Source organism: Microtus pennsylvanicus, chromosome 1, assembly GCF_037038515.1.
Source record: "Microtus pennsylvanicus isolate mMicPen1 chromosome 1, mMicPen1.hap1, whole genome shotgun sequence".
Lineage (NCBI taxonomy): Eukaryota > Metazoa > Chordata > Mammalia > Rodentia > Cricetidae > Microtus > Microtus pennsylvanicus.
In genome coordinates, this window is record NC_134579.1 from 198,210,766 (window position 1) to 198,235,978 (window position 25,213).

Consider the following 25,213-nt stretch of genomic DNA (forward strand, 5'->3'; position numbering starts at 1 on the left):
GTTTTAGAAAACAAGAGGTCCAGCCATTAGTGTGATGGGTCCATGTTGACTTGGTCAAGCTAACCTCCAAGGGTCACAGAGAATAATTCACCAGCTGGTATAACTGATGGACATAGTCTCAGTGGAAGGGGGAAGTTTTCAAAGAGCATTATGGAATTTAAAGCACATTGCTTTGCAGAGTAGCATTTAAACATGTCACTGGTCACGGACTCCAAGTAACTGATGGCCCACGCCTGTGACTGTACAATAGCTCCAAGATGTTCAGCTGTCTCTAGCGAAGAAGACACTGAACAGAAATGCAGGGGAAAGCACTGCAGAATTCTCTTGTCTGACTCTCCACTGAGTCACTCATCAGGATGCTAGTTGACCTTTGGCCTTCGCTCTTGATGCTGTGACAGGAGAAGACCTCATGTGTTACTAAAGCGTCAGATGATGTGGACTGTGGACTCTTCCCAGAGAGAATGGTTAGAGCCCCACTGGGTGATGGCTCTTGTGCCCTTCCCACATGTTGCTTCACTCTGTCAGTAAAACCGCCTCCCCTTGCCACATAGATACCATATAGGCTGATTTCCAGTAAGAAGTTCATTGCAAGTTTGTTAAGATGAAAAAAAATAACCATTCCTGTACTGTAGGCCCTTATATGACAAGAAGTTACACTGCTTTACTAAATGGTTTCTTTTTCTGTGAAGGAGAAATATCTGTTTCTTTCAGATACATAATGCATTTTATATATAATATGTGTGTATAATATAATAAATATATATGTGTCACACATATTTTTAGACTATAGAAATAAAGAAGCTACATATAGCCTACTTGTCTACTCTTCCGTTCTTTGGATTCTGGAGAGATCCATCCAATGCCAGGTTATGCCCTTATACTCTCTAATTAGAAGAGCCCAGGTAGGGTTTTTCATTACTTCCTCGTCATTTCCTCCTTAATTAATGCTCTTGTCCTCACACAGAGACTCCTCCAGGCCTTTCTTTATGACACGATAAATCTGGCTCCCTCCTTCCCATCTGTCCTCTCCCCAGTTCTTCATTCTATGACCTGTGTCACTGGGGTTCCTGTTGCTTCCCCTCTGAGTTCCCTCCTTTTCATGTTGTTTCTGTCTACTGTGGCAAACGCTAACTTGAAAATAACAGGATCTTCAAGACCACCATGTCACTCTTTGGCCCCGTCTTTTGGCATGACGTCACTACCGTGTACCACTGTAGATGCCAGCCCAGGAAACCTTACAGTCAGGACAGGTGTATTCTGCTCTTTAAAAATCCTGTAAACAATGATCGCATTTCTTACTAAATGCACTGCTGCTTCAACTTTGGTGCAGTTTTTGTGTCTTGCTTGAGTTCAGTTCAGTTCAAAATAGGAATTAGGTGATAACAAAACAATATATCTACTATACTTTGAAGCAATTTTTTATTTTGTTTAAGATACTGAAGGTAGTATGTTGGAGTCAAATAAAATGTTTTCTGGACAAAAAAAATATATGGTTAGGAATAAATTCTAAGAGTCTAGGGAATTTCTCCCATTGTACAGAATATTGTAAGTATTTAAGGCATAAAGAAAATACTACTAGATTTTTTATTTAAAATTGATCATATGTGTGTAAAAATGTGAGAGGAATGTAGGTACTTTTTATGCTCAAGAAAATGAACCCTCATTCAATAGCAGATCAGTAAGTAAGCTTTGATTTCTGGATAGGAAGAGGAAGTGGAGAAATGATATAGAAGGAATGGGAACTGTAGAGAACATTCTAGAAGAGCAAACCACGAATGACTCCAAACTGTCCTGAGATGGTTTTGTTTTTCTGATCAGTATCTATATTTCTTGGAGTGCTAGGCTGCATCGCACCATTTCATTTCCATTGGGTGAAAAATAATAAGAGCAAGCAGCCTGCTAAGAGCTCACAGCCAGATGGTGTACATCCATGTCATGCTGAGCTGATGGGAGGAAATGCCAGCTCTGCAGGATGTGGAGCCAAATGATACTTCAAGGTAACCTGGCTTCAGACTTGTTTATTCATCTCCATGTAGCACTGCATTGTAAATAGTGTAGTGAGTTTTAAATGGGCAGAGTGGCATTTTGAGGCATTAGAAGAATACAGGTAAGATGTCTCCAATGGTTTCTGGTAATTGTGGGCATAAAACTCTAAAGTAGTGTCTCAGATTTGGCAAACTGTTTCTTTAAGCACATAGCCAAAAGTCAATCCATTTGTCAAGGAAAGAGAATTTTTCAGAAGTTTTACCAATTATCATTTGATGATGAGAGCTAAAGACACTCTTCCTTTTTCTTTAGCTGTGCTGGGTACTGATCCTATGACTGTGTACAAGCCAGGCAAGTGTATTTCTGTTGACAGAGGTTTCTGTCCTGCCCAGTCCTACAGCCATGCAGTTCCAAAGTAATACACAGAGGTCTACATCAATTATAAATTGGTTGGCCTATTATATCAGAATTCTTATTAACTAACTCTAACATCTTACTTTGACCCATAATTCTTATCTGTGTTAGCCATGTGGCTTAGTGCCTTTTATCAGTGAGGCATTCTCATCTTGCTTCCTCTGTGTCTGGGTGACAACTGCAGGCTGAGCCTTTCCTCTTCCCAGAATTCTTCTATTCTTATCACCCCGCCTATATTTCCTGCAAGGCTACTGGCCAATCCGCATTTTATTAAACCAATACAAGTGACAAATCTTTACAGGGTATAAGACCATTGTTCTACAGCACGTTCCCTTTCTTTTTCTTTTCAATACAAGAACTCTAAATCTAATCTCCGTTGTTTAGATAGATTTTTTTTCCAGACCGTTATCCATAACAACTTTTAACCAACACTCTAAACAAAAGCATCCATAATCCATCTGGGGGCAATGTGGGCATAGTTTTCTAGGCTATTTCCTGCTAATTAGGGGTGTTGACAATCTTAGGGGCACCTAAAGAAAATTTAAGATTATTGTCAAGGTCTGACTGGAATATTCTGTGAGCTTTGATCATCTCTGCCAACAGTCTTGAGACTGTTCTGAATGTAGAAGTCAGAGGAAACTCCAACAGAGGTCCTCTGAAATGTTGGATCATTTCAGAAATGAAATGATAGGATCATTAACTCTTATTGGAGATTTTTTTCAGGGGCTCGTTCTTGATGAAACCTGATTTTTCTTAATCCAGAATGAATCCACAGCCCCTCATTTCCTGTGGAAACAAAAACTAAACCTCTTCTCCAATGATTTAAATTTGATTTAAATTTTGAAGTCAACACATTTTCAAATTATATCCAGCAGCATTTATAATCAAATGTCTTTTAGCGGCTGTTGTTCCTTTTTCAGCCATCAAACAATTCAAAGACAACACAATAATATATAATATCCAGATTCAATGTGTATTTTCCATCTTTATGTAGCTTTATTTTAGACTCTAATTTCTTTTATTTTTAATATTAATTTTTGGTGTTTTGAAACAGGGTTTCTCTGTGTATGTTTGGCTGTCCTGGAACTCACTCTGTAGACCAGGCTGTCCTTGAACTCACAAAGATCTGCCTGCTTCTGCCTCCCAAGTGTTGGGATTAAAGGTGTGTGACACCACACCCACCTGATGTCTTTCTTTTTTTTTTAAAAGACTTTATCCTTTTTCTTTTCCAAGCCTACATATATTTTAAGCACTCTGTAAACTATTTATAGTTTTTTTTTGTCAAAATCTATCTTTACTATATATTTCTCTTTTTCTGACCACATGAGTCTTTAATTTGCTAAGCTATATGGCTAGCATTAAAGCTGTGGCTTTGACGACTGGATTTATCCCATTCTTAGCTTTCTGAGAGTCTAGCTTTATGGTGGAGGTACTGGCAGGAATCATGTTTATTGCCACGACTCTATGGAGTTTCAAGGTCTCTGCCACCACCACGAAGCATGCTGTCAATAGTTCATAAACACCATTTAAGTGTTTTATGGTGTGGTATTTAAAAGAGCTGCAAGATTTTTGCAGCTAAAGCTGAGTCAGGAAGCCTCTCTCTGCAAACAGAGCCCATCTGAGAAAATATTGCTATCAATAAGATGTGCTTAACTCTGTTTGTTTGTGAATTATTTTCCAAGTTCTCTCAGTTTTTATGCAGATATAGTTGTCCATATTGGCACCATTTGTTGACAGAGGTTTCTGTCCTGCCCTTTTCATTAGCCATGCAGTTCCAATGTAACACTCAGAGGCCTACATTAATTATAAAGTAGTTGGCTTATTAGCTTAGGATTCTTATTAACTAACTTTTACATCTTACATTAACCCATAATTCTTGTCTGTGTTAGCCACGTGACTTGGTACCTTTATCAGTGAGGCATTCTCAATCTTGCTTTCTCTGTATCTGGGTGATGACTGTAGACTGAGCCTTTCTTCTTCCCAGAATTCTCCTGTTCTGGTCACCCCACCTATGCTTCCTGCCGGCCTACTGACCAATCAGTGTTTTATTAAACCAATACAAGTGACAAATCTTTACAGAGTACAAGACCATTGTCTCACAGTATGTTACCACCAATGTATATTCCCAATCTGTGTGTTAAAGAAACAGCAACAGCTCCTGCAAGTTCTTCCTCCTTCTCCTCCTTAAGCTTAGACATCAGGAACAGTTTTGTAGTACCACCCTCTCCTCACTGTGAGCTCTTACTTGGGGAGGTGCTCATAGCTGTTCTGGTGAGGTTGAGGTCACTGTATGTAAGCTGGAGAGGGGCAACTGAGAAGATGACAGGGAGGCACAGGGAAGCCACCAAATACTTGTGAGGGGACAGTGTGTTAGGTGACGCATTGCTGAAGGTGAGGATACACTGTTCTGCAAACTGTTGTTTAGAATATGTATTAATTACTGTTGTCATTCCTGGTGACAGAGTGTCTGACAGAGACAGCTTAAGAGAAGAAGTTTTGTGTGTGTGTGTGTGTGTGTGTGTGTGTGTGTGTGTGTGTGTGTGAGAGAGAGAGAGAGAGAGAGAGAGAGAGAGAGAGAGAGAGAGAGAGAGAGCACAACACTGGTGCCAACCCACACTCTCCATTTTGTTCAGTCTAGGCCACCAGCCCATTGTATGGTGGCACCTACATTTAGTGTGGGTCTCCAACCTCAATGAACCTAATTTAGAAACTCCCTCACAGTCATGCCCAGAGACTTGTCTCCAAGTTTTTCTGTCTCTGTCAAGTTGTGATACCAGCTACCACATACTACAGCATATCTGTTTTTAGAAATTCTTTCCGTTTCCTTCTCTTCTAGAAAGAATTTCTGGTTTTCCACATCTCTTTTGTTTCCTTTTATAACTTCATAAAAGTATTCTCTCTTCAAGTCATCTATTTGCATAAAAATCCTTTACCTGGCCTCATGTTCATTGGTATCAATTTTTAGGTGATGCAGGTTGAATATGTCTTATTAAAAAAATACTTGGATCTATGAATGTTGTGGAGTTTTTTTTCAAGTTTTTGCAGTGTTTGTATATATACAATATGTATATATGTACCATGACCTGAGGATGGGACTAATGTCTAACAGAAAATCCATTTTTAAATGTGTCTTGTACATTTAGCTGGAAGGTAATTTTTGTTGTTGTGTTCTTTATAATCTTTTTAAAAAATATTGTTTTTTTAGCATAATTCTTTAGAGATTTCACATCATGCACCCCAATCCTACTCACTTCCCAGGCCCTCTATATCCACTCCTCACCCCATCAGCATGCATCCCCAATTCATCGAAAACTAAATAAAGCAAACAAACAAGCAAAGAAAAACCTTGCTCCTCCATCTTTCCAACACCTCTTTCACTCATCCTAGTGGCATGGAGAGCTGCCCTGTGTCACCCAGTAGAGCCTTTTGTTAACCACCCTACTGTCAAAATGTTCATTGCAATGAGTCGTTGGTCTGGTTCAAGTCCTCTGGCACACCATTCTCACTGAATCCTCACTGCAACTCCTCTCAGACATGCTACTGTTGTCTCAAGTCATGGAGATCCTGTGGCTATCAGTTTGCAGGACCAGTCCCTTCCTGCACTCCAGCAGGTCATAGATGGTGTAGATGTTAGGGTGTGACAAACCAAGACCTAGGGTATATATAGGACTGGGTGGTAGCTGAGCTGGTTAGTCTTGGCCACTGGGACTGTCCCCTTAGAGGGACAGAACCAGCTCTCCTAGACCCAATGCTATAGGGGCCATCTCTCCCACACCCATTGTGAGGGGTGGGTCCATCTCTTCTGAGTGGGGGTGGTCAGCCGCTGGAAGGCTTTTTAAAAATACAATATTCTTGATTGGTTCTTAAAACATAGTTATATATCTCACATGAAGGTTTTTATAGGATCTCTTCCCCATGGGGATGCTACAGATTTGCATTTTGACATTAGCCCATCAGATGAAGTCAATATGGTGCATGTTGAGACTCAGAGTTTTCTCATTCTGGATCCTATGGATTTTTGAGTAAGGTATGCTTAATCTGTATAACTAATAGTTATGAAAGTCTTCACATCTGTATCTAAAAAAATGACTGATACACTTATAGGAAAATACAAACATTTTATATTGGCTCATCAATTGAAGGCCCAGAGAGTGCCATTAACTATATCCTAAAGTCTTAAAGGGCAGAATAGTAGCGAATTCATGTGTACTAGGAAACTATGGTGGAAGTTTAAACTAGATCTTTTTCCTTGCCCATACCTACAAGGTGAATTTCCTTGTTTCTTGAGCTATATAAAGCAAGTGACTTCCAGATACTTATGCTTCATTGGCACCGAGTCAAATTTCCATTTTCTTTGCCTGGAGAAAAGCGATCCTGTAGGTATTTTCATATGGTAAAGTGCTAAACTTCTTGAGCTCACCCAAACCTGCCTAATTCCCCTGCCCTAAAAACTAGGGGGGTCTTGAGTGAAAAGCAAAGAATTGAAAGATCAGCATAGGATACTAAAAATATGTACTGAAATACAGTAAAAAAAATACCATGTCAATATACTCACTAATCAATGTTGGGAAATGGAATGGTGTCAACACACATGGAGCTCTGATAATCTCTCATACTCTCTTCTTTTCAGGAGGCATCTGAGTTCAGGTTTAATATTTAGCCTTACATATTTGTGTGCATCTTTGTGGGTGTGCACCACATGTGTGTGCCCACAGAGACCAAAGGAACCCTCTGGAACTGACATAGCAGGCAGTTGGGAGTCTCTCGGTGGACGCTGAACTCAGGTCCTGTATAAGCACAGCGTGTGTCAATACCACACCGTCTCCAGCCCGAGTTCAGTGTTATTAATCCCCATGTGTTTCCTCCTGTTTTACTGCCTGTGCATGTATCCTGATATTTGCATTTCTCACAATTTATTTTAATAGTGTCAAAATATGCTGTTTCTTGTTTCTGTTTTTAGTTTAATATTTTGTTGTCGAGATCGGAAAGTTTTTGTTATGAGATGTGAATTCTGGTGTGTAAATCTGGCACAGTTTATTCAGCCTGATGTTAAAAAGACATGTAGATGACTCCATCTCTGGTAAAACAGTAAAGGCTGAAATCGACTTTCCCCAGGTGTGTGTACTGACTTGGAGCAAGGTTTCTGTAGGGCAATGGGTCTCTACCTTCCTAATGCTGTGGCCCTTTAATATGGTTCCTCACCTTGTGTGATTCCCCAACCATAAAACTGCTTTCTCTGCTACTTCATAACTGTAACCTTGCTACTATTATGAATGGTGATGTAAATATCTGTGTGTTTCCAGTTCTCTTAGGTGACCCTTGTGTAAAGCTTATTTCACCCCCAAAGGGTCACAACCCATAGATTGAGATTCATTGCTTCAGGACATGTCTTTCCTGGTCCCGTCCCCATGGCAAGAGTGCGTAGGAATCGCTACATTACTAGGTGTTGTCTATTCTACACAATGTTTGTCCAAACCGTGTTCCCACTGTAAGCTCTGGTTGAGTCAGACTTACTTGTATCATGGTTTCGATGAGAAATGCTATCTCATTGTGGCTGTAATTTGAATTCTCCTAGGAATTGGTCCCACAGGGCACTGGATGCTGACTAACAGTCATGGGGAAAATCATTCCCTGGTGTGGTCTCTGATGTGTCACACCCCGCGAGGGCTTCCAGAGAGGTTCAAACATCTTAAATCTTACGATATTAGATGAGAAATTTCCTAAGTAGGGAATTGTTCTCTGAGTCATTGATCTCTCATTACAAGAACACGATGCTGTTTGTCCCCACTTCTGGTTCTTTTCACTTGTAGCAATCGCGGCATCTCCCGCTCTGGCTATTTATAAAACGACAATAGAGTCTAAGCCGTGGAAGCTAAACCAATTGAAATTAAGAGGAAAACTGGAGCATGACTCTGGCTTTGGTAGACTAGTAATAGCAGGGTTTGGGGGAAGCCCCAGAACCTACGCTTCTAACAACATGTGTGCTACAGGGTGAACCCACAGCTGGAACCAGATGTTGTTTTGTGCCCAGTGAGGAGCCATGCACAGAACTTCCACGGACTCTTCCCACTGCCAATGTGGAAATGCTCTTTTCCTTCGAAAGTATTTGTTTGGTTCTACAAAGCAAGGAGTATTGTATCCTTTAAAATAAGTCCTCAGTAAATTATTTCTGCTCGAAGAAGTCAGGAAACTTCTGAATCTACCATTTCTTTGGTGGTAAGTAGATACGATCTGATCCCAGGGAATATATTTTCTGTCCTGTAATCCCATTTGTCTATGCCCTGGTATGCTGCCTGCACTCAACATCCCCAACTTTGGTCCTACTTCAGGAGGTTGACACTATTGGTTTGCACCATTGCAGGGTTCTCACCATGCCTCGGCCCAAGGAAAGTCTGACTGTTGTAAAGAATTCCATTTGTAGTTGGTTTGTAATACCAGAAACTGTATAGAGACAGTGGTCACAGCATCTCTACGGCACTTGGGAAAGGTTTGATTTCATCAGTACTAAAAATATAAGAACCATTCGGTGTTCACAATGGAAGGTTACTCCATGTCAGAGTGGATCATTTGATTTCTTTATGACCAGATTTCTATCACTCCTGTAGCAAAAGATTCCCAGTGATGCACAGAGATGGGCTCTCCACACTGAGCTTCTTATTAGCTTGTGCCCCTTCTATAGAGAGTATAAACAGACTACGTATGTGAGCTTTCAAATGAATATGCTGTTCTGACAAGTATTCAACAAAACAACAAATACCTCTGATTTTCATTCTCTGGGTGAGCTTCGTAATGAGGCTCTGGACATGTTCTCTTCATGTGTCATAGTGCAGACACACAGCTGCCTTTGTGCCCGGAGCTTCAGTCTCTGCAGCTCTTGCTGACCAGACTGGGTGGTTGTCTCCTTTCAGGTTATCCAGGCGGTCTTCTTCGGCATCTGTGTGCTGACCGATCTCTCCACTCTCCTGACCAGAGACAGCGGGAACCAGGAGCAAGAGCGACAGCTTAGGAAGCTCATCTCCCTCCGGGACTGGACGCTGGCCGTGCTGGCCTTTCCTGTCGGGGTTGTAAGTATGATGCAGGATATACTTAGCACAGAAGCGGTGTGGGTCCTACTTCAGATCTGGCATGTAGAAATGAGGACTGTCGGGCGGTAGTGGCACATACCTTTAGTCACCACATTTGGGAGGCAGAGACAGGGGGATCTCTGTGAGTTTGAGGCCAGCCTGGTCTACAGAGTGAGTTCCAGGATAGCCAAGGCTGCTGCACACTACTGAGAACTCTCTCTCAAACACACACACACACACACACACACACACACACACACACACACACACACACACACACACAAGATAAAAATGAGGGCTTTGCATAGATGAGCTCTTCCATTACCTGGTACTAGGATGAGAACCCAGGACATTGTGGGCTCTTGTACTAGGAACGGAACCTAGGACCTCAAGGGTTCGTGTGACTGAGCTTTATATTGGCCCAGGATTTCTACGTTTGCTTTCTAAGCTGCCAGCGCTACAGACATTTTATTCCCTTGTGGTGCTGGAGACTGGATGTCTGAGGTCACGGAATCCTAGAGTTGGTTTTTTTTGACGCCTGTCTCTTTGGCTTTAAGAAGGCTCTCTTTACACCATTACATTCTCTCCCCGCTGTGCCAGTCTGGGTTTTGATTCCCTCTCCTTATTCGGAAATCCATGATGTCAACTAGAACTCTCCAGTGGCTGCATTTACCCTCGCCTACTGTCGTGTTCTGAGATTCTGGGGAATTAAGACTTCAGCCTATGGGGCCTGAGATATATCAGTTGGTGAACTATTTGCCATGTAAACACGAGGCTTGCACTCACCCCTGTACCCCTGTTAAAAAAAATAAAAGAGAAACCAAAACCAAATGGGGCGTGGTGATTTGCACTTGTAATCTTATGTGCACGCGCGCTTGCACACACATATACACCACATGGTTCAGTCCCAAACATTTTTTCTTGAGTAGCCTAAAATTAAAATAATAAGTATCCAATGGGTCAATAGTTTTAGCAATTTGGACTTAAGAGGAAATCAACATTAGCTAGTACTTCTCTCACCCAACTGCGCCATTCGCTGGTATTACTTAGATAATGCTGCTCGGTGTTTGGGTCTGTCTGGCTCCATTGATTCTCTGTTTTTAGTTAGCTTCCCTCCATCGCTCAGCTCCCTTCACAAGTCTCTTAATTTTCCATTGTCTGCATACAAACCATGTTTCTTTACAGGCCCCATGAGTACAGCCCCACCATAGACTTATAACGTATGTGTAGCTGAAAGAATGAGGGAAGTTTTGTGTATCTCAGATTGTAAGAGCAAGTTAAAACTACCTTACGTAGCTCAGTTTGAGACCTTTCATTTGCTCCGTGATTCTGGCAAGAACTAACAGAACTTCCAAGGTCATGGCTAACACAGCGACTGAGTCCAAATTCAGCACGAGAGGACTCAGAAAGTTCGTTCAATCGTACTTTTGGCTATTTTTCATATTGGCTGAGTTAGTGTTGGCAGCGACTTCCATGTTCTTAGCGCAGAGTTGACCATTTCTGTGTGCTGAATTTTGTTTTCATGGATTAAGTAGCCCTGTGTGTGCTCTTGAGAATAACACAAGGGCAGAAGAACCTCAGAATCCACTAATAAACCTTCTCGTTCTCCTTTCCTTCTGAGTTCTAAGTGCGTGAGTGCTCAGATGGAAACTGTCCAGCAAACCTCTCAAATCTTATTTAAATGTTTTGCATGATATCTATCCATCCATCTGTCCGTCCGTCCGTCCATCTGTCCGTCCGTCCGTCTGTAGTAAAAGATGCTTAACAGGTCAAGTGATGAAGGATAGTATTTAAAACAAGAGCTTTTACTATTTTGGCTACCACAGTACCTCATTGAGCAAACTATCCCAATACTATTTCATGGAGGGCAGCACCAGCCTGATCTGAGCCTCCTAAAGTGGAAGGTGTAGAGGCTAGGCTTTGAGCCCTCTAGGGTCCCCAGAGGTGCCCTTGGCTCTGTTACTTGCTTACAGGGTAACTGCCAGCCTTGCAGAGTTGTCCGTACTGCTCTATACCAGCTCCCTCTGTGTCACACTTTCTCTTTGTCAGTTGGTTACTGGGAAAGCCATATTTCCGTGCTACAGGTTGTAGGCAAAGAACACAAAAGCAGGGTAGTGAATTAGATGACATTTGCCCAGACTGTTCTGAAAAGTTTCTTGGCCAGAGCTTTCCTTGGTCCATGTTCTCCCCCTCTCTTGCTGTCTCTTTCTCTGTCTCTCTCTGTCCCTCCTCCCTAACTTTCTCTCCTGCTACAACCAAAGTAGAGGGAAAGACCCATATAGCCTATCTAGGATTTGTAGGTTTTATATTGGTGCTTCCGTGGGGAACAAGGTTAATTGTGAGCCGACAGTAATTGCTTTATCTGAGCATGAAGTAATGAAAACATCTTTGGAGACCTTTGGACCTTACACAAGGTACCTTCATGGTACCGTTTACCCCCAGGATATATAAAAATAATGAAGTATCCCAATCACAGCTAATTAAAATGAACTTTTGTCTCAGTGTGACTGTGACACGGAGAAGCCGGGCAGGGTGGCTTGAGTGAACAGAGCATGTATCATCAATCTCTTTGTCGATTCCCATAAAAAGTCAAGCTGGCTTTGATTGGTGATGCTAATGGCCAGAAACCACCACCACTCCCCAAGCCTTGCAGCTCATTTTGAACCCTCTAGAGGCGGCTCTTACCATGTGAAGTTTGTTTCTCAACCCTGACACCCTTTTAAAGAAGGCTTACAAATAATTCTGTGACATTATGTGGTCAGGAAGCCCCGAAGCTCCCTAGGAGCAGTTCAGGAAAGAGTGTTTTGTCTCCCATGAGTTTGTTGACTCTCGTGCTGGCAGATGCTATTATATCTGAGAAAGTAAGCATATCCCTTTTAACTAAAAAAGACAATAAAAGAGCATGACGCGTTTGAAAATGCCCCTCCCATAAACCCTAAATGTGTCTCTGACCGCCATCCATGCAGAAGGAACAATTGCATGTTTTCTGTTCATTCAAACCATGCAACCCTATTCATCTGCAGCTGCTGAGTTTGAATAGTACCCATAATCAAATCTTACCACGTCCGTCACCAGTACATCTTTGTTCTGGTGCTGCCTTGGGTTGCTCCAGCCCAGATGCTGCCCCAGCCATCCCAAAGTGAGTGGGTTTGTGGAGAGGCCCCGGAGGTTTAGAGCTGTTCTATCCTGGGATGGGCATCCGGAGTGTGAGAGCAAACCCGCATGGGCGTCAATGAGCTCCTCTGGAATTTGTCCTTCTTACCGAATTTAGTCTTGAAGCTGTGTGCCAAGTAACCATTCCTGGTGTTATAATCTGTCTTGTAAACACTTGAAGATTTTACATGAACCAACAACCTGGAGGCTCTCACTTGTGTGGTATCTCTTCCTTAGGAAACACAAGGAAAACTAATTTTAACACCTCAATGCAAACTCTAAGAATGCCTTGCCATTCTCAGGGGTGTTCATCTGTTGACCGATTAGCTAAATCTAAGCTCTCTTGAAAACGGTTTTGAGATATATGCAAATTTGAATTGCTGTACTCCCGAACTTCAGGAGACAAGAAACATTGTTTTTCTTGTTGAATTTTAAATGCAAAGATTGGCTTTGATGGGAAAATGCATATTAGTATTAATGGCGAATTTTCAAAGTTTTGTTGCATGTTATTTATTCCATAGTGTTTATATGTGTACACACATATGTGGGGTGCGTGGCGTAGCTTGCTTGGAGCTTGTGGATCAGAGGACACCTTGCCAGAGTTGACTCTTTCCTTCTGCTCAGAGTGTTCCATGGATACAACGCAGGTTTTCAGGACAAGGAATAAGTGCCCTTAGGTGGGGAGCCAGCTTGCCAGAACTTAAATGCTAGTTTTTATATATGCTAATGTAACACACAATTGAAATTAATTTGATTCTAGTTGAGAGTACAACTGAAAACAAATGTTTCCCCTTTTTTTTGAAATTTACAAGGAAATATTTTTGAAGTTCCTTATTTATTTTGTAAATTCTGGATTTAACTTTAAAATATACTTATCTGCTAAGACTGTATCACATTATTATATAAGTACCTAAAATCAAACCCTTTTCTAGTTTCTTTAAGCCTTAGCTGTTACCTTGTTCAATTAAATGCTCCTTGGCTTTCTTTCATCTTTGAGATTAAAAATATAGTATCAGCCAAGTAATATTTTATTGTAAAACCTGGTTTGCAGAAGTGGGCGAAGGTGCTTGCTACCTATCCTGGTAACTTGAGTTGAATTCCTGGGACCAGAGTGGAAGGAGAAAACATTCCATTAAGCTGTCTTGGGACTTGTACCATCAATCCATGGTATATGTATGCCCATACATATACATGCCGACACCACAATAAGTGAAAATATAATTAACCAAAACCCAGTCCATTTTCTGTTGAGGGAATCACATGCTTGCCCCTGCGTAAGAATGAGTAATTGAGTTTAATTGCACAGTGACAGTAGGTTTAAAGGGGAAGACCCATTCAAAATCAAGTAGGCAAAATCATCCATTACAATCTGTTTCCAGACACATTTAAGCACAGAATCTCATCACTATAAGAAATTTGAATATGTCAGGTGTCATTTTTAGGAGATAAGCCTTATTAATTATCCCCATTAGCATGCAGATTAAAACGGACAATATATAGACGTGTATCTAAGATATAGAGAAGTAGTGTAAAAGAAGGGAAAAGTATTAGGGGTGGAAGGTTTGGGGAGGTGTCCCAGAAAGATTGATTAGTGAGCTCTGTTTCGAGGGTTGAGTGCTCTTAGCCACTGGGCCAACTCTCCAGCCCCAGCATTTCTTCTTCTGCTCTCTCAGTGCCACCTATGTTGATTGTACACTTGTTGCCTAAGGTTCCAAGACATAAAAACATACTTGATAAGCAATCAGGATCACGTCTCTTGCCTGTGTTCTCAAGGCATGAAGAGGAACACAGCTCTGCAGGCACTTATCCAAGGATGTTCTCCATCAGGCAGATGTGTCGTCCCTGACCCACCAGGAATGGATTTGTCTGGAGGACCCACTGGCTAAAACCATTGTATTTCTAGAATGAACTGTGAGGGGATCCAAGAATGCTGGTGGGAGAAAAGGAAGTGAGACTGTAGTGAGGACGTCAGTTGACCGCGGTTTACCCTTAAGGATGGACTCTTGCTGCTAGAACAAGTCTGGGGCTTTTCAGAATCTTTATAAAATTTAAAGTGGAAATGAATAGGATTCTAGGTAATTTACTCTTTGCTTACACTGATACAAAATATAGAGGCAGAAAAGCTGAGAGACCAAGTGTGAATGTTTTGTGTTGTCTATTTTTTCCCATTAATTCTCAGTATCATTCTGAGTACATTATCTCAATACACTTTGAGTTTTGACATAAACTACTTAAATTTGACATTTAATGAATTTGTTATGAGAGAAAAGTAGATTTCTAGGGCAGTTAGCTAAATGGCTTTTGTTTAATTTCTGAAACTCCCTATAGAACTTGGTTTAGATTACTAACTCAGGACTTCAGACAGCTAAAATCAGTGTGTGCAATCTTCCTTTATTCTCCCTGGAACTTGTAGAGCGAGGGGCCACTTGTTGGTCCCCGGCTGCTCAGAGCACTGAAATAATCACACAGAAACAATATTATTTAAATCACTGCTTGGCCCATTAGCTTTAGCTCCTTAGTGGCTAACCCTTACATATTAATTTAACCCATCTCCATTAATCTGTGTATTGTCACGTGTCAGTGGCTTACCGGCAAAGTTCTGTCCAGCATCTGTCTCCAGTGGCGGCTACATGCTTCTCTCTGACTCTGCCTCCTTTCTCCCGGCATTCAGCTTAGTTTTCCCTACCTAGCTCTGTTCCCTTATAGCTCTGCTTTAGGCCAAAAGCAGTTCCTTTATTTACCGATGGCAATCACAGCATACAGAGGGGAAAGCCCACATCTCATGTTTCTGAGAACAGGATCACCCAGCTTTGTTAAAGGTGCAGTGAGTGATGATTAAACAGACAAATGGAACACTTCATTTTTTTGGTTTCTTCTCTACTTACCTCCTCATTTACCCTGCCCCTTTCATAATTCTTTCCTTTTCTCTGTGTCTTTCCACCTCAATTCTTTCCTTCTTCATATAAAAAGAAGCGTGTTACTCTGGAGGTTTTGTGGAATTGCTACAGTTTCTGTGGATGTTTTGAGGTTTCTCTTTACAAGCCATGGCTAGATCAGATTGTCCTGTGTTATATAAGCTGGGTATAAAAGCGTTTTTCTCCCCGACGGGAGAATCTTCTGGATCTACCACCAACATGTTAGTTTCATTGTGTCCATGGAATTACCACCTGGGTGATTTGCCTTTTCACCTTCCACAGATAGCCAATCATGGGTAGGACTTTCATTCATCTCTTTTTATATCTCCTGTGCAAGAAACTCAGTGGGCATTAACAGGTGGGAGATGGTGAGGAGAGAGTGTGGCCACAGTTTATACTCAGTGCTACTAAACAAGCAACACTCTTTCCTAAACTAAACCAGCATGATTGCTTCTGAAACTAAACCAGCAGTACTGCCCCCTAAATACTTTTAAAGAGACACTTTCCCAGTAGTTACTCTTTAGAGACTGTCTATTTTTCTGTAGGTTGGGTCTATACTTGATTTACACATAGGCATCAACACATGTCCTAGGAATGTGGACTGCAGTGGTGAGGTTTGGTACCGTGTTGGGACAAAGAGAAGACCTTCATCACAGCGAGTGTTAGAAAGAGCCCTTCAGCCCCACTAAGAAGGGTTGCCCACATTGTCACATGAGCCTAGAGAGCTTCCCTTCTCCCCAGTGTTTGCCTTACAAATTCATTACAAAATAAGAGGAATGCTTTCACACAAGTGCAGATGATTAGACAGAAAGAAGTATCCACGTCTCTATGTCCAGGGAATTAAATGAGTGAGCAAGTCCCCAGTGAACCACTGGTAATGTAGGAAGTTTAAATCGATATTGAACCAACAAAAGAAAACAGATTCCAGATGTACTGTTACAGTTAACATTTATGTCTGAATATCTAGAAATGCTTACTGCAGCTTTGCCCCCAACCCTATTACCTTGGGGTTTTAGAGAACACATCACATACCCAGGGGCATTTGCTGTTGCTTCTACTTTTATCCTAGCCTGTAAACAATCAATTCCTCTTGGGCTTCCTGAGGGTTCTCACTACTTCCCTTTCTTTGATGATATGACCTACCAATGACCTAAGTCCTATCTTCTAACTCCTGTGTGCTCCTTGTGGGCCAGGTACCATGCTAATGAGGGCTTTACTCAGTGAGCTGTTTACCTCTAGGAGCAGTTAAGGATGAGCTGCCAACATTCTCACCTCATTTCCCAGATGAGATGAGTTGCCTTTGTACAGTTGGCCTGCTTGAGGTCACTTGGCTGGTAAATGATGCTACTGAATCAAACAGAAGTTGAACCTAAGCCTTCACAAAGAGGAGTGCTCGCTCTTAAAAAGTAGTTTATGCATTCAAACCTACCAGATGTAGACTTCCTTCTCAGTGCTTGTCTTATTGAGATTCTCAGTTTCTCATATTAGGTCTGACCCAACCAACATTTCTCATCTGGAGGATGTATCAGAATAAGGAAAGGGAGTCCAAAGAATCCAGACAAAAATTGCTGTTGTTTTCTTTGTCTTTGACAAAAGCCTGTTCATGTACAATGTTGTTGCTCACCCTTGATGGACTGTTTCATGCTAGTGAAACCATGGTTTCACACGACAGTTTGCAAAGTATTTGTTTTGCTAAGAAAGAAAATATTTCCAGCTTTGTCTTCTCATTTCACCAATTGTATATAGACTTAAAGTACCACAGACTTACCCAATGTATTTCTTAAAATTTGTTAAAACAAGTTTTTATCATGTGGATTAGCTACATTATTTTTTTAAAGGTAGCTAATTATATTTGGTATAATAAATAAAAAATCTTCAGGGTTCTGAAAAGCCACAGTTTGTAGATGCACAAGTTTAAAAAGTATTTTTGGAAAGAATGATATAGTTCATTTTACATGGGCTTATATCCTAACAAATGAATTATATCTAATCAAAAATATTTCATTAGAATTCCAAAAGGCCATTTTGATCTGCTTCATCAAGAACATTTGTCATTAAATTTGCTTTCCTTTGTAAATTTGTAATGTCTTGGTCCATTTTTAACTAGGATCTGAGGTGGTGTTAAGTCACATCAGACAATAATATTTAAGCCTCCTGGGTCACTGTGTTTGTTGTTCAACAAAGAACTCCTGGAAGTAATCTTGATCTGCTTTTTGATTTTAATTTTTAGGGGATTACAGTTAAGCAATTGCCATGAGTCTCTGAAGAGACTTTGAACTTTGAAGCAAGTTTGATATTGTTATAGACTATGGAGAAGTTGAGATGAATGCATTTTGCATTATGATATGGCTACAAGCCTTTGGGGGTCAGAGAGTAGAATGTTGATTTGAAATAAAATAGCCCCAAAGGGAGCTACACTATTTAGAAGTGTGGCTTGGTTGGAGTAGGCATGGCGTTGCTGGAGTAGTAATGGCCTTGTTCAAGGAAATGTCACTGTGGGGGTGGCTTTGACGTTTCTCTGCTTAAGCTTTGCTCGGTGTCATAGACAGCTTCCTGTTGCCCGCAAGATGTAGGACTCTCAGCTATTTCATCTGCCTGCATACAGTCATGCTCCCTACCATCATGGTAATGAACTGAACCTCTGAAACTCTAAATGAGCCATTCGAATTCAACGTTTTCTTTATAAGAGTTGCCAGGGCCATGGTGTCTCTTTACAACAATAGAAAGTCTAACTAAAACACCTTGCTAGGTAGATCAGAAAATTCTCTTGCTGTTGACTAGATGCCCTTGTTGTTTCTGCAAAGCTGAAAGTGCCTAGTTGCTTTTGACTAAGACTACTCTCAATTAACGTCATCTCCTGTCTCCCCATCTTTCTCAGGAAGACTGGGCTATTCACCTTCCAGTATTAAAATAACAGTATATTTTCAAATCACTGAGTGTGAGGTCTCATTGACATGTAGTCATCTCATGGTCGATGCTTCTAAAAAAAGGACAATTCAATTAATCCATTAAGTTTTATTAGATTATATAAATTAGATTTTTCTTAATTTTATTCTCAGATGACAACCTTCAGTTCGTGTTTTATTTAGCTAGACAGCTCTCCTATAGACTCAAGGCCTCTCTTTGGATAATCATGTTAATGTAATTGTATATATAATACTAGACTGTAGTCCCTCTTTACTAAAAACGAAAGAGAAATACAGAAATAGCAGGGGCTTGATTAGCACTTTTACAATGGGCAAGGGTTTACTAATTGCTTTAGAGAATAAGCTGCTTACATCACTGCCAATTGACTGATAGTCGTTCTCAAACATAAAACATGTCTGGTTTGAGCTTTCTAGAGACCAGATTGATTATTTTGTTTACTATCACTTGTCAAAGAGAAAAGGTTTTCTTTTATTTATCTTGATGCAGAATTAAATTTAAAATGGATCTGACTGTGAATTTCTGAAAAGGTTAGCTATTGTATCCATAATGGTAAAATGACCACACTATGGGTGTGATGATCTCAACTGTATGAAACATAAGGCAGTCATTGGAGAGTGAGCCACAGTGCATTTTGGTGGGGATAATCCAGACTCAGACCATAGCAGGAACCATCCACTCAATCTGACATCCTAGGGAATAACTTGCATTTGGGTAAGCAGGAATACGGGCAAGGCAAGGCTCAGACACAAGTCAGGAGCAGCAGGTAGTCCAAGTCAATACTGCTTCTTTATCCTAGAGATAGGGATTTTCTAGAAGGAGGATGCACATGGTCAGATATTCCTCACTGAGATGCTTCAAACTCCACAATATTCTTATGACAAATAAGCTTATTTGTCATAAGAAATAGTAGATTTTCACTACTGGTTCCCATTCAGTTCTGCTCCTTTCTGGCCTCATGTATCATGTCTGATCTAGAGGACCCACTTAGTGATTTTTAAAATATGTGTATGAATGCTCTGCATCTGTCTTTCTCTCTGTGCATGCATGTGTATGAGTACATGCACACATGTATGGTGTGTGTGTGTGTGTGTGTGTGTGTGTGTGTGAGTGTGTGTGTCTGTCTGTTCTTTACCCAGAATCAATAGCTGCATTCACTCACCTGAAATTCTTTGTGTTCTTCTCAACTGCAGGCTTTTCTAAAGGACTCAGAATTCGTTCTAAAACTTCCTGGCATTTAGTTCATTCTTGCATCCAATTATCAATCCATCTGAAAGTTTCACTACACTCTATGTACCAGAGAGCATGTACAAGAGCTTAAAAACTTTGATGGGTCCTTACAATCTGACTTCAGACTCTGGGTTGGTCACTCATTTATTCTGATGCTGAGAAAGTAATCTAATTTCTCTGAGTCTATTTCTTCATCTATAAAACCAGAAACATAATTGTAGTTGTTGCTTGAAGTGTTTATCTCAACATAGTTGTGATGCCGAAAGATCCTGCTTGTCAGCTCTCTAAACCCACATATTATAGAGAACACACAACTGTAAGCCAGCCCTACTAAGGCACTGAGAAAGATTCCCTTCATAAAGTGATTTCAGAATTAAAAAAATATGTATAGTAATGGAGAGAGAGTCAGCGATTGCCAAGTGCAGGGAGGGTGAACAGCACAGGGTTGGTATGGGGGAATTTCTCTGTGGTATAGAAACTCTTTTGTGTCGAGGTCATTGGCAGTGGCCCCACAAATATGAGTACTATGAAAAATGTCATAGTACAATGTACTTTGCCATTCCCTCACACAGAGTGCATGTTAAAATTGCCACAATCTGTACATAATCTTTAGTTTAGCTTATAGCATACCCCAGCATCTGTCTTCTTCTTTCAAAATGCACCTTGGCCATGGGAGATGTTACCACTAAGGAAAACTAGATAGCTGGACCATTTGGTAGGTCTACTCTTAGGATTTTGAGGAGCCTCTATACTGATAGCTCTAATGGCTGCACCAGTATGAGTTCCCACGAGCTGTGAATTAGGGGTCTCTTTCGCCCCCACATCCTTGCCAGTCTTTTCTGTGTTTGTCTTCTTGATGATGGTTCTTTTGACTGCAGTCAGATAATCTCCAAGATTTGTTTTTAATGACTTGGAAGCTTTGGTTAGACGAACCACGAGCACTGAAGCAAAGGGAACAAATGGAGCTTTGGTGATAGGAGCACATGAACAAGTGGAACTCAGCAGGGTGTGAATTTGGGAAGGTGCATGCAGTCAAGGAATGTGGAACTTAGGGAGACTTTCAGGGACTAAAAGGAGACTTTGGGGTCATTTTACAAGGATATTGTTGATTCTGTTCTTCCAGCCAGGAAGAGCTGCAGATAGTTTTTTTTAGCTCAGTTCTATAAAGGTAACTGTAAGACCAAGGCAAAACATAGGGTTAAAAGAAAACTAAAGTCAGTAATGTAGCTAAGAAGATGCTATGGAAGTTGAGAGTAGTGAGGGCCTGTTAATGAGTGCATAAGTAAATTATGGCAAATTCAGACAGTTAGATTCTATGATGCATAGATTTTTCTCAGAGCTGGAGAGACGTTCAGTCGTTCAAAAGCCTTTGCTGCTCTTGCCAAAGACCAAGGTTTGGTTCTCAGCACCCACGTGGTGGCTCATAACTATCTGTAACTCCAGTTCCAAAGGATGCAGTGTCCTCTTCTGCCACCCAAGGGCACCATACATACACGGTACATATATATACATGCAGGCAAACACTTATGCATATACAATGTAACTATGTCAATCTCAAAAAATAATTTATTTCCAGTTGTATAAGACTAAGTACAAACAAAAATGAGGCACACTTTAATGCATATAAAAAGATTTTGAAATTTATAGCCCAAATTTGACTTGTAGAAGTTGAAATTGCAAAGAATGTTTACTTTCTATACAGTTATTTATGCATGCTTACATTTTAAAATATTTTAATGCTTAAATATGTGTCTGCTATGTGTCTACATAGATGGCATTGTCTTCACCTGGGTTCTTTATGAACCAATTTCAAGATGGCGTATTGACTCTTTTTAATTACTACAATCTGGGGGAAATTCATTTATAAGGAAAAGAAGCTCAGTTTGACTCATTGTTCTGGAGTTGCTGAGTGTAGAGACTTCTTCTAGTGACAGCCTTCACATTGACATGATCCCAGGACAGTATAGATTGTCACAGAGAAGATATAGGGAACCCATGTATATGTGTTTGTTTGCTCTCCCTCTTCTTTCAAAGCCACCAGGATTCAGATTTAAGAGCTCTAACCTAATGAGTGACCTTAACTCAACCTGATCCTGTTCTAAAGTTCTCACTTCTACCATCATTGGGCTATGTTGCACCCTCATAATTTTCTTAACATATTATTTTGGAGATAGAAATTCTGTGTGAAATCAAGAGAAAGTTGGAACACATTATAGTCAGAGCACAGCACAGAGATCAATTATAGGCAAGGGGATGCTCGGGGAGAGACCTGTTTGGAAGAGAAGGCTGCGCTAGGCCGAGAGAGGAGCTGGACCACATAGTGATGGTAACGGAGGCAGGCCAAGGGCCCTAGTGCTGGTGTCAGAGTTCTGTGACTCTAACAACATTTCTAAGAAGGTCAGTTTAAAAGGGAGGAAGGATTTATTCTTGTTAAGAGTTTTGGGAGCTCCTGTGGGCAGTTCACTTTATGTCTAGGCCTGTAATTAGGAGGAGCATCATGATGTGGAGCATGCGGTAGAACAGAATTGCTTGCCTCTTGGCATCCAGGAAGCAAAGAAAGAGTGATAAGGAAAGACTGGGAACAAAAATATTCTTTTCAGAGAACATATCCCCTAATGGCTTACTGTCTTCAAGTAGAACCATTGCCTATAATTTCTACTACCTCCCAAATGCCCATTAAGTTGGGAATCCCTAGATGGTTTAGACCATTTCAAGGCTAGAGCCTTCTTAATCTAATCAACTGTCAGTAAGGTTTAGAACTCAGAGCTTCCAGTAACTGATACTGGGTATAGTTAAGTTAGATGTATATGCCCAGACGAGGAGAGCCAGGAGAAACACTACAGCACCCTCTGGTTATTGGCATAAGTATAAAACCCATTTTCAGATTTTGCAGACTGCATTTAATTACTACATTTAGCTTTCACAAATATGAAGATATAGAAGGAAAGGTAATTTCTTGGTTTAAAAATTGGTCTATTAAATTCATTATTTTTTTTAAAAGACCTTTACAGTTAGGAATAGAGGGCAACTTATTTACCATATCCAACAGAACTTTCTCTATCTTGCCTTTTACTAAAAGTACAACTCCTCTATGGGTTGGACTCCATATACCACCTTGCATGGGTCCAGGGCCTTCTGGTCAATCTCACTGACGACACATAAATTTCTGTTTGATACTATTTGGGTATTTTTTACTATTATTTTGTTTTTGTAATTTTTCCTTTTGTTGGCTCTTAATGGGCTGCTTTTGTGCTCAGCCATACATTTAAAGATGCAGTTTTAATAATTTATTATGACCTAACATTTCAAACTAGAAATTAAGAGCAAAATAAACTTCACATGCTTCACAGTTCTTAAGAAGCTAAAGCACAACTATCTTCACCAAAGAAAACTTTTTCTCATTCTTCTTATGATCTTATTTTTAGTTCTTTATTAGTTAAACTGTCTCTTCTTGGTTTTATTCTTTTTCAAAAGTGCTGTCTTCTCTTAAATTTCTGTATCTGTTTTTTGATCAGTTTTGTCTAATGGAGAACTAATTGATGATATACTGTTATTTTGACATAACTTTTCTGCTTTGAATTTAGTTGCCTTCTCAGCCCAATTCCTCTATATGCTTTTTATTACAGTATCTTTGAACACATCACACACAATTTCTTTCCTAGTGATTACCCATCTTTAGATGGCCTAGTTCTTCTAGGGCAGCTCCTTCACCCCAAAGGCAGGAACTGAGCCAGGGAAGGCAGATTTTTCCTGTTTCCCCTTGACCTCATCCTAAAGAATGCCTCCTTCTACCCACAACTAATTTCTTTCTCCCCGACTTACTTTTATAATTGCCCATGTGTCTGGTGTCATGTAGATTGTTCCTTGACAGGTGATCATGGGGAGCACCAGTTTTTCTTGTTGTCCTTGCCATACCCACATCTGCTGGTACAGAGAAGACACACTGGCCTGTCCCCATATTTAGCCTCATCATCGGTGTCACCTGAAGCCAAACAGGTATCACAGCATCTTCCCAGAATTCTCATGCATATGGACATCGTGTTCCCTCATGGAGACCTTTCATGATCGTTAAGGGCTATCACCACTGAGTGTTCTCTGTACTGCAACTCAACCATGAAGAGACAGGATCTTGCTTTTTCTCTCCAAGTTTCCCCCATGCTCAGCTTTCCTAACAGCGCTCAGGCACTTTCTTAAAGAGTGATGCTTCCATCCATGAGTGTTTTCCACTGTTATGAGTTCTATCTCTATTTCTCAGTTTCATTATGCTTGGTTGACTTCAGGAAAGACAGAACTGAGCCTTCCTTCTTGCTGTAGAAGTCTGAAGGATTACTGAAGGATGAGCGAAATCTTAAGTGGGTAAAGAAGGGATTTCTCCTAGAGATCTGAGAAGGAAAGCACTGTGAGCACAGCCTGTGGAGAGAGTGTTTCCTTATGCACTGGAGAGAAAAACCCCCACAGAGAGTAGAAAGAAGGAATGTTTGGTCAACAGGAAGAAAACTGATCAATACACTAAAAAGGTATTATCCCTGTGGTTGATGTGAGAGATAGCCCAAATATAGCAGTTATCATAGTTAGTTTATTTCCAAAATTTGTATTCCATTCCTGCTGTGTTCCAGTTATGGGGAACAAGCAGCAGATGAGCCTAAGTTCCCATTCTCTGGCACTCCGCTTCCTATAGAGGAGCCACGCTGTGATCGATTGGAGACAACAGAAAACAACAATAGGAGTCTGTCCTCTACCAGGGTGTGTGACAGGAAAGGCCAGCATAGTGAAATGTGTGGTGGAAAGTCCCTGTAGAGGTGATATTAAAACTGGACTCCGAGGAATAGGAGATACAGCCATAGCAAATGGGGGGGCGGGCGGGCAACATTCCTGGCCAAGAGTAGAAAATGGGGATGATGGTCCCTGAAGCCAGAAAGAACTCAGTGGGTTTTAGGAAGAATCACACTGCTAGTTGGAATGTAAGAATCAAAAGCTGAAGTTAGAAAGGAAGAAAGGAAACAAACCATGTGGGTGACTTAAGAGTCTGCTTTCAGTCTACCATACCTCACTGGAGATAATTAAGGACCGATGCCAATAAATACAGATAGGTGAGAAAGCTACCGAAAAGCTGAAAGCAGAATGGCGAAAGAGATAAAAGCCTATAACATCAGCTTATACTTCAGAGACTTTTCATAGAAAGATGCTGGCTTTAAAATGATTTGATCAGAGTACATAGGATAAAGATAACAGTATTCTTTATAGATTCATAATTTTTCTCCATTTATTGAAAATAGATATCATTCCTTACATAATATATCCTGATTATGGTTCCTTCTCTCTACTACTCACAGCCTTCCGTCGCCGACACCTCTCCTCCCCTCTGGATCTGCTCCCTCCCTTTCTGTCTCTCATTAGAAAACAAATAGGCTTCTAAAGAATGATAATAAAATAAAATATAATAAGATAAAACAAAAAAACACATTGGAATTAGACAAAACAAAAAAGAGAAAAGAGACCAAGAGAAGGCACAAGAAAAAGAGACTC

At 40.7% G+C, this 25,213-nt stretch overlaps 1 protein-coding gene across 2 annotated transcripts in view; it reads left to right on the forward strand.

The window, feature by feature from the left end:
* Positions 1–25,213, forward strand: part of Aig1 (androgen induced 1) — a 229,034-nt gene that overhangs the window by 34,880 nt on the left and 168,941 nt on the right. For both annotated transcript variants that reach the window (XM_075948670.1, XM_075948681.1), the window contains exon 2: positions 9,309–9,464. In XM_075948670.1, the coding sequence (XP_075804785.1) occupies positions 9,309–9,464 (156 nt within the window). The remainder of the gene's footprint in view (positions 1–9,308; positions 9,465–25,213) is intronic.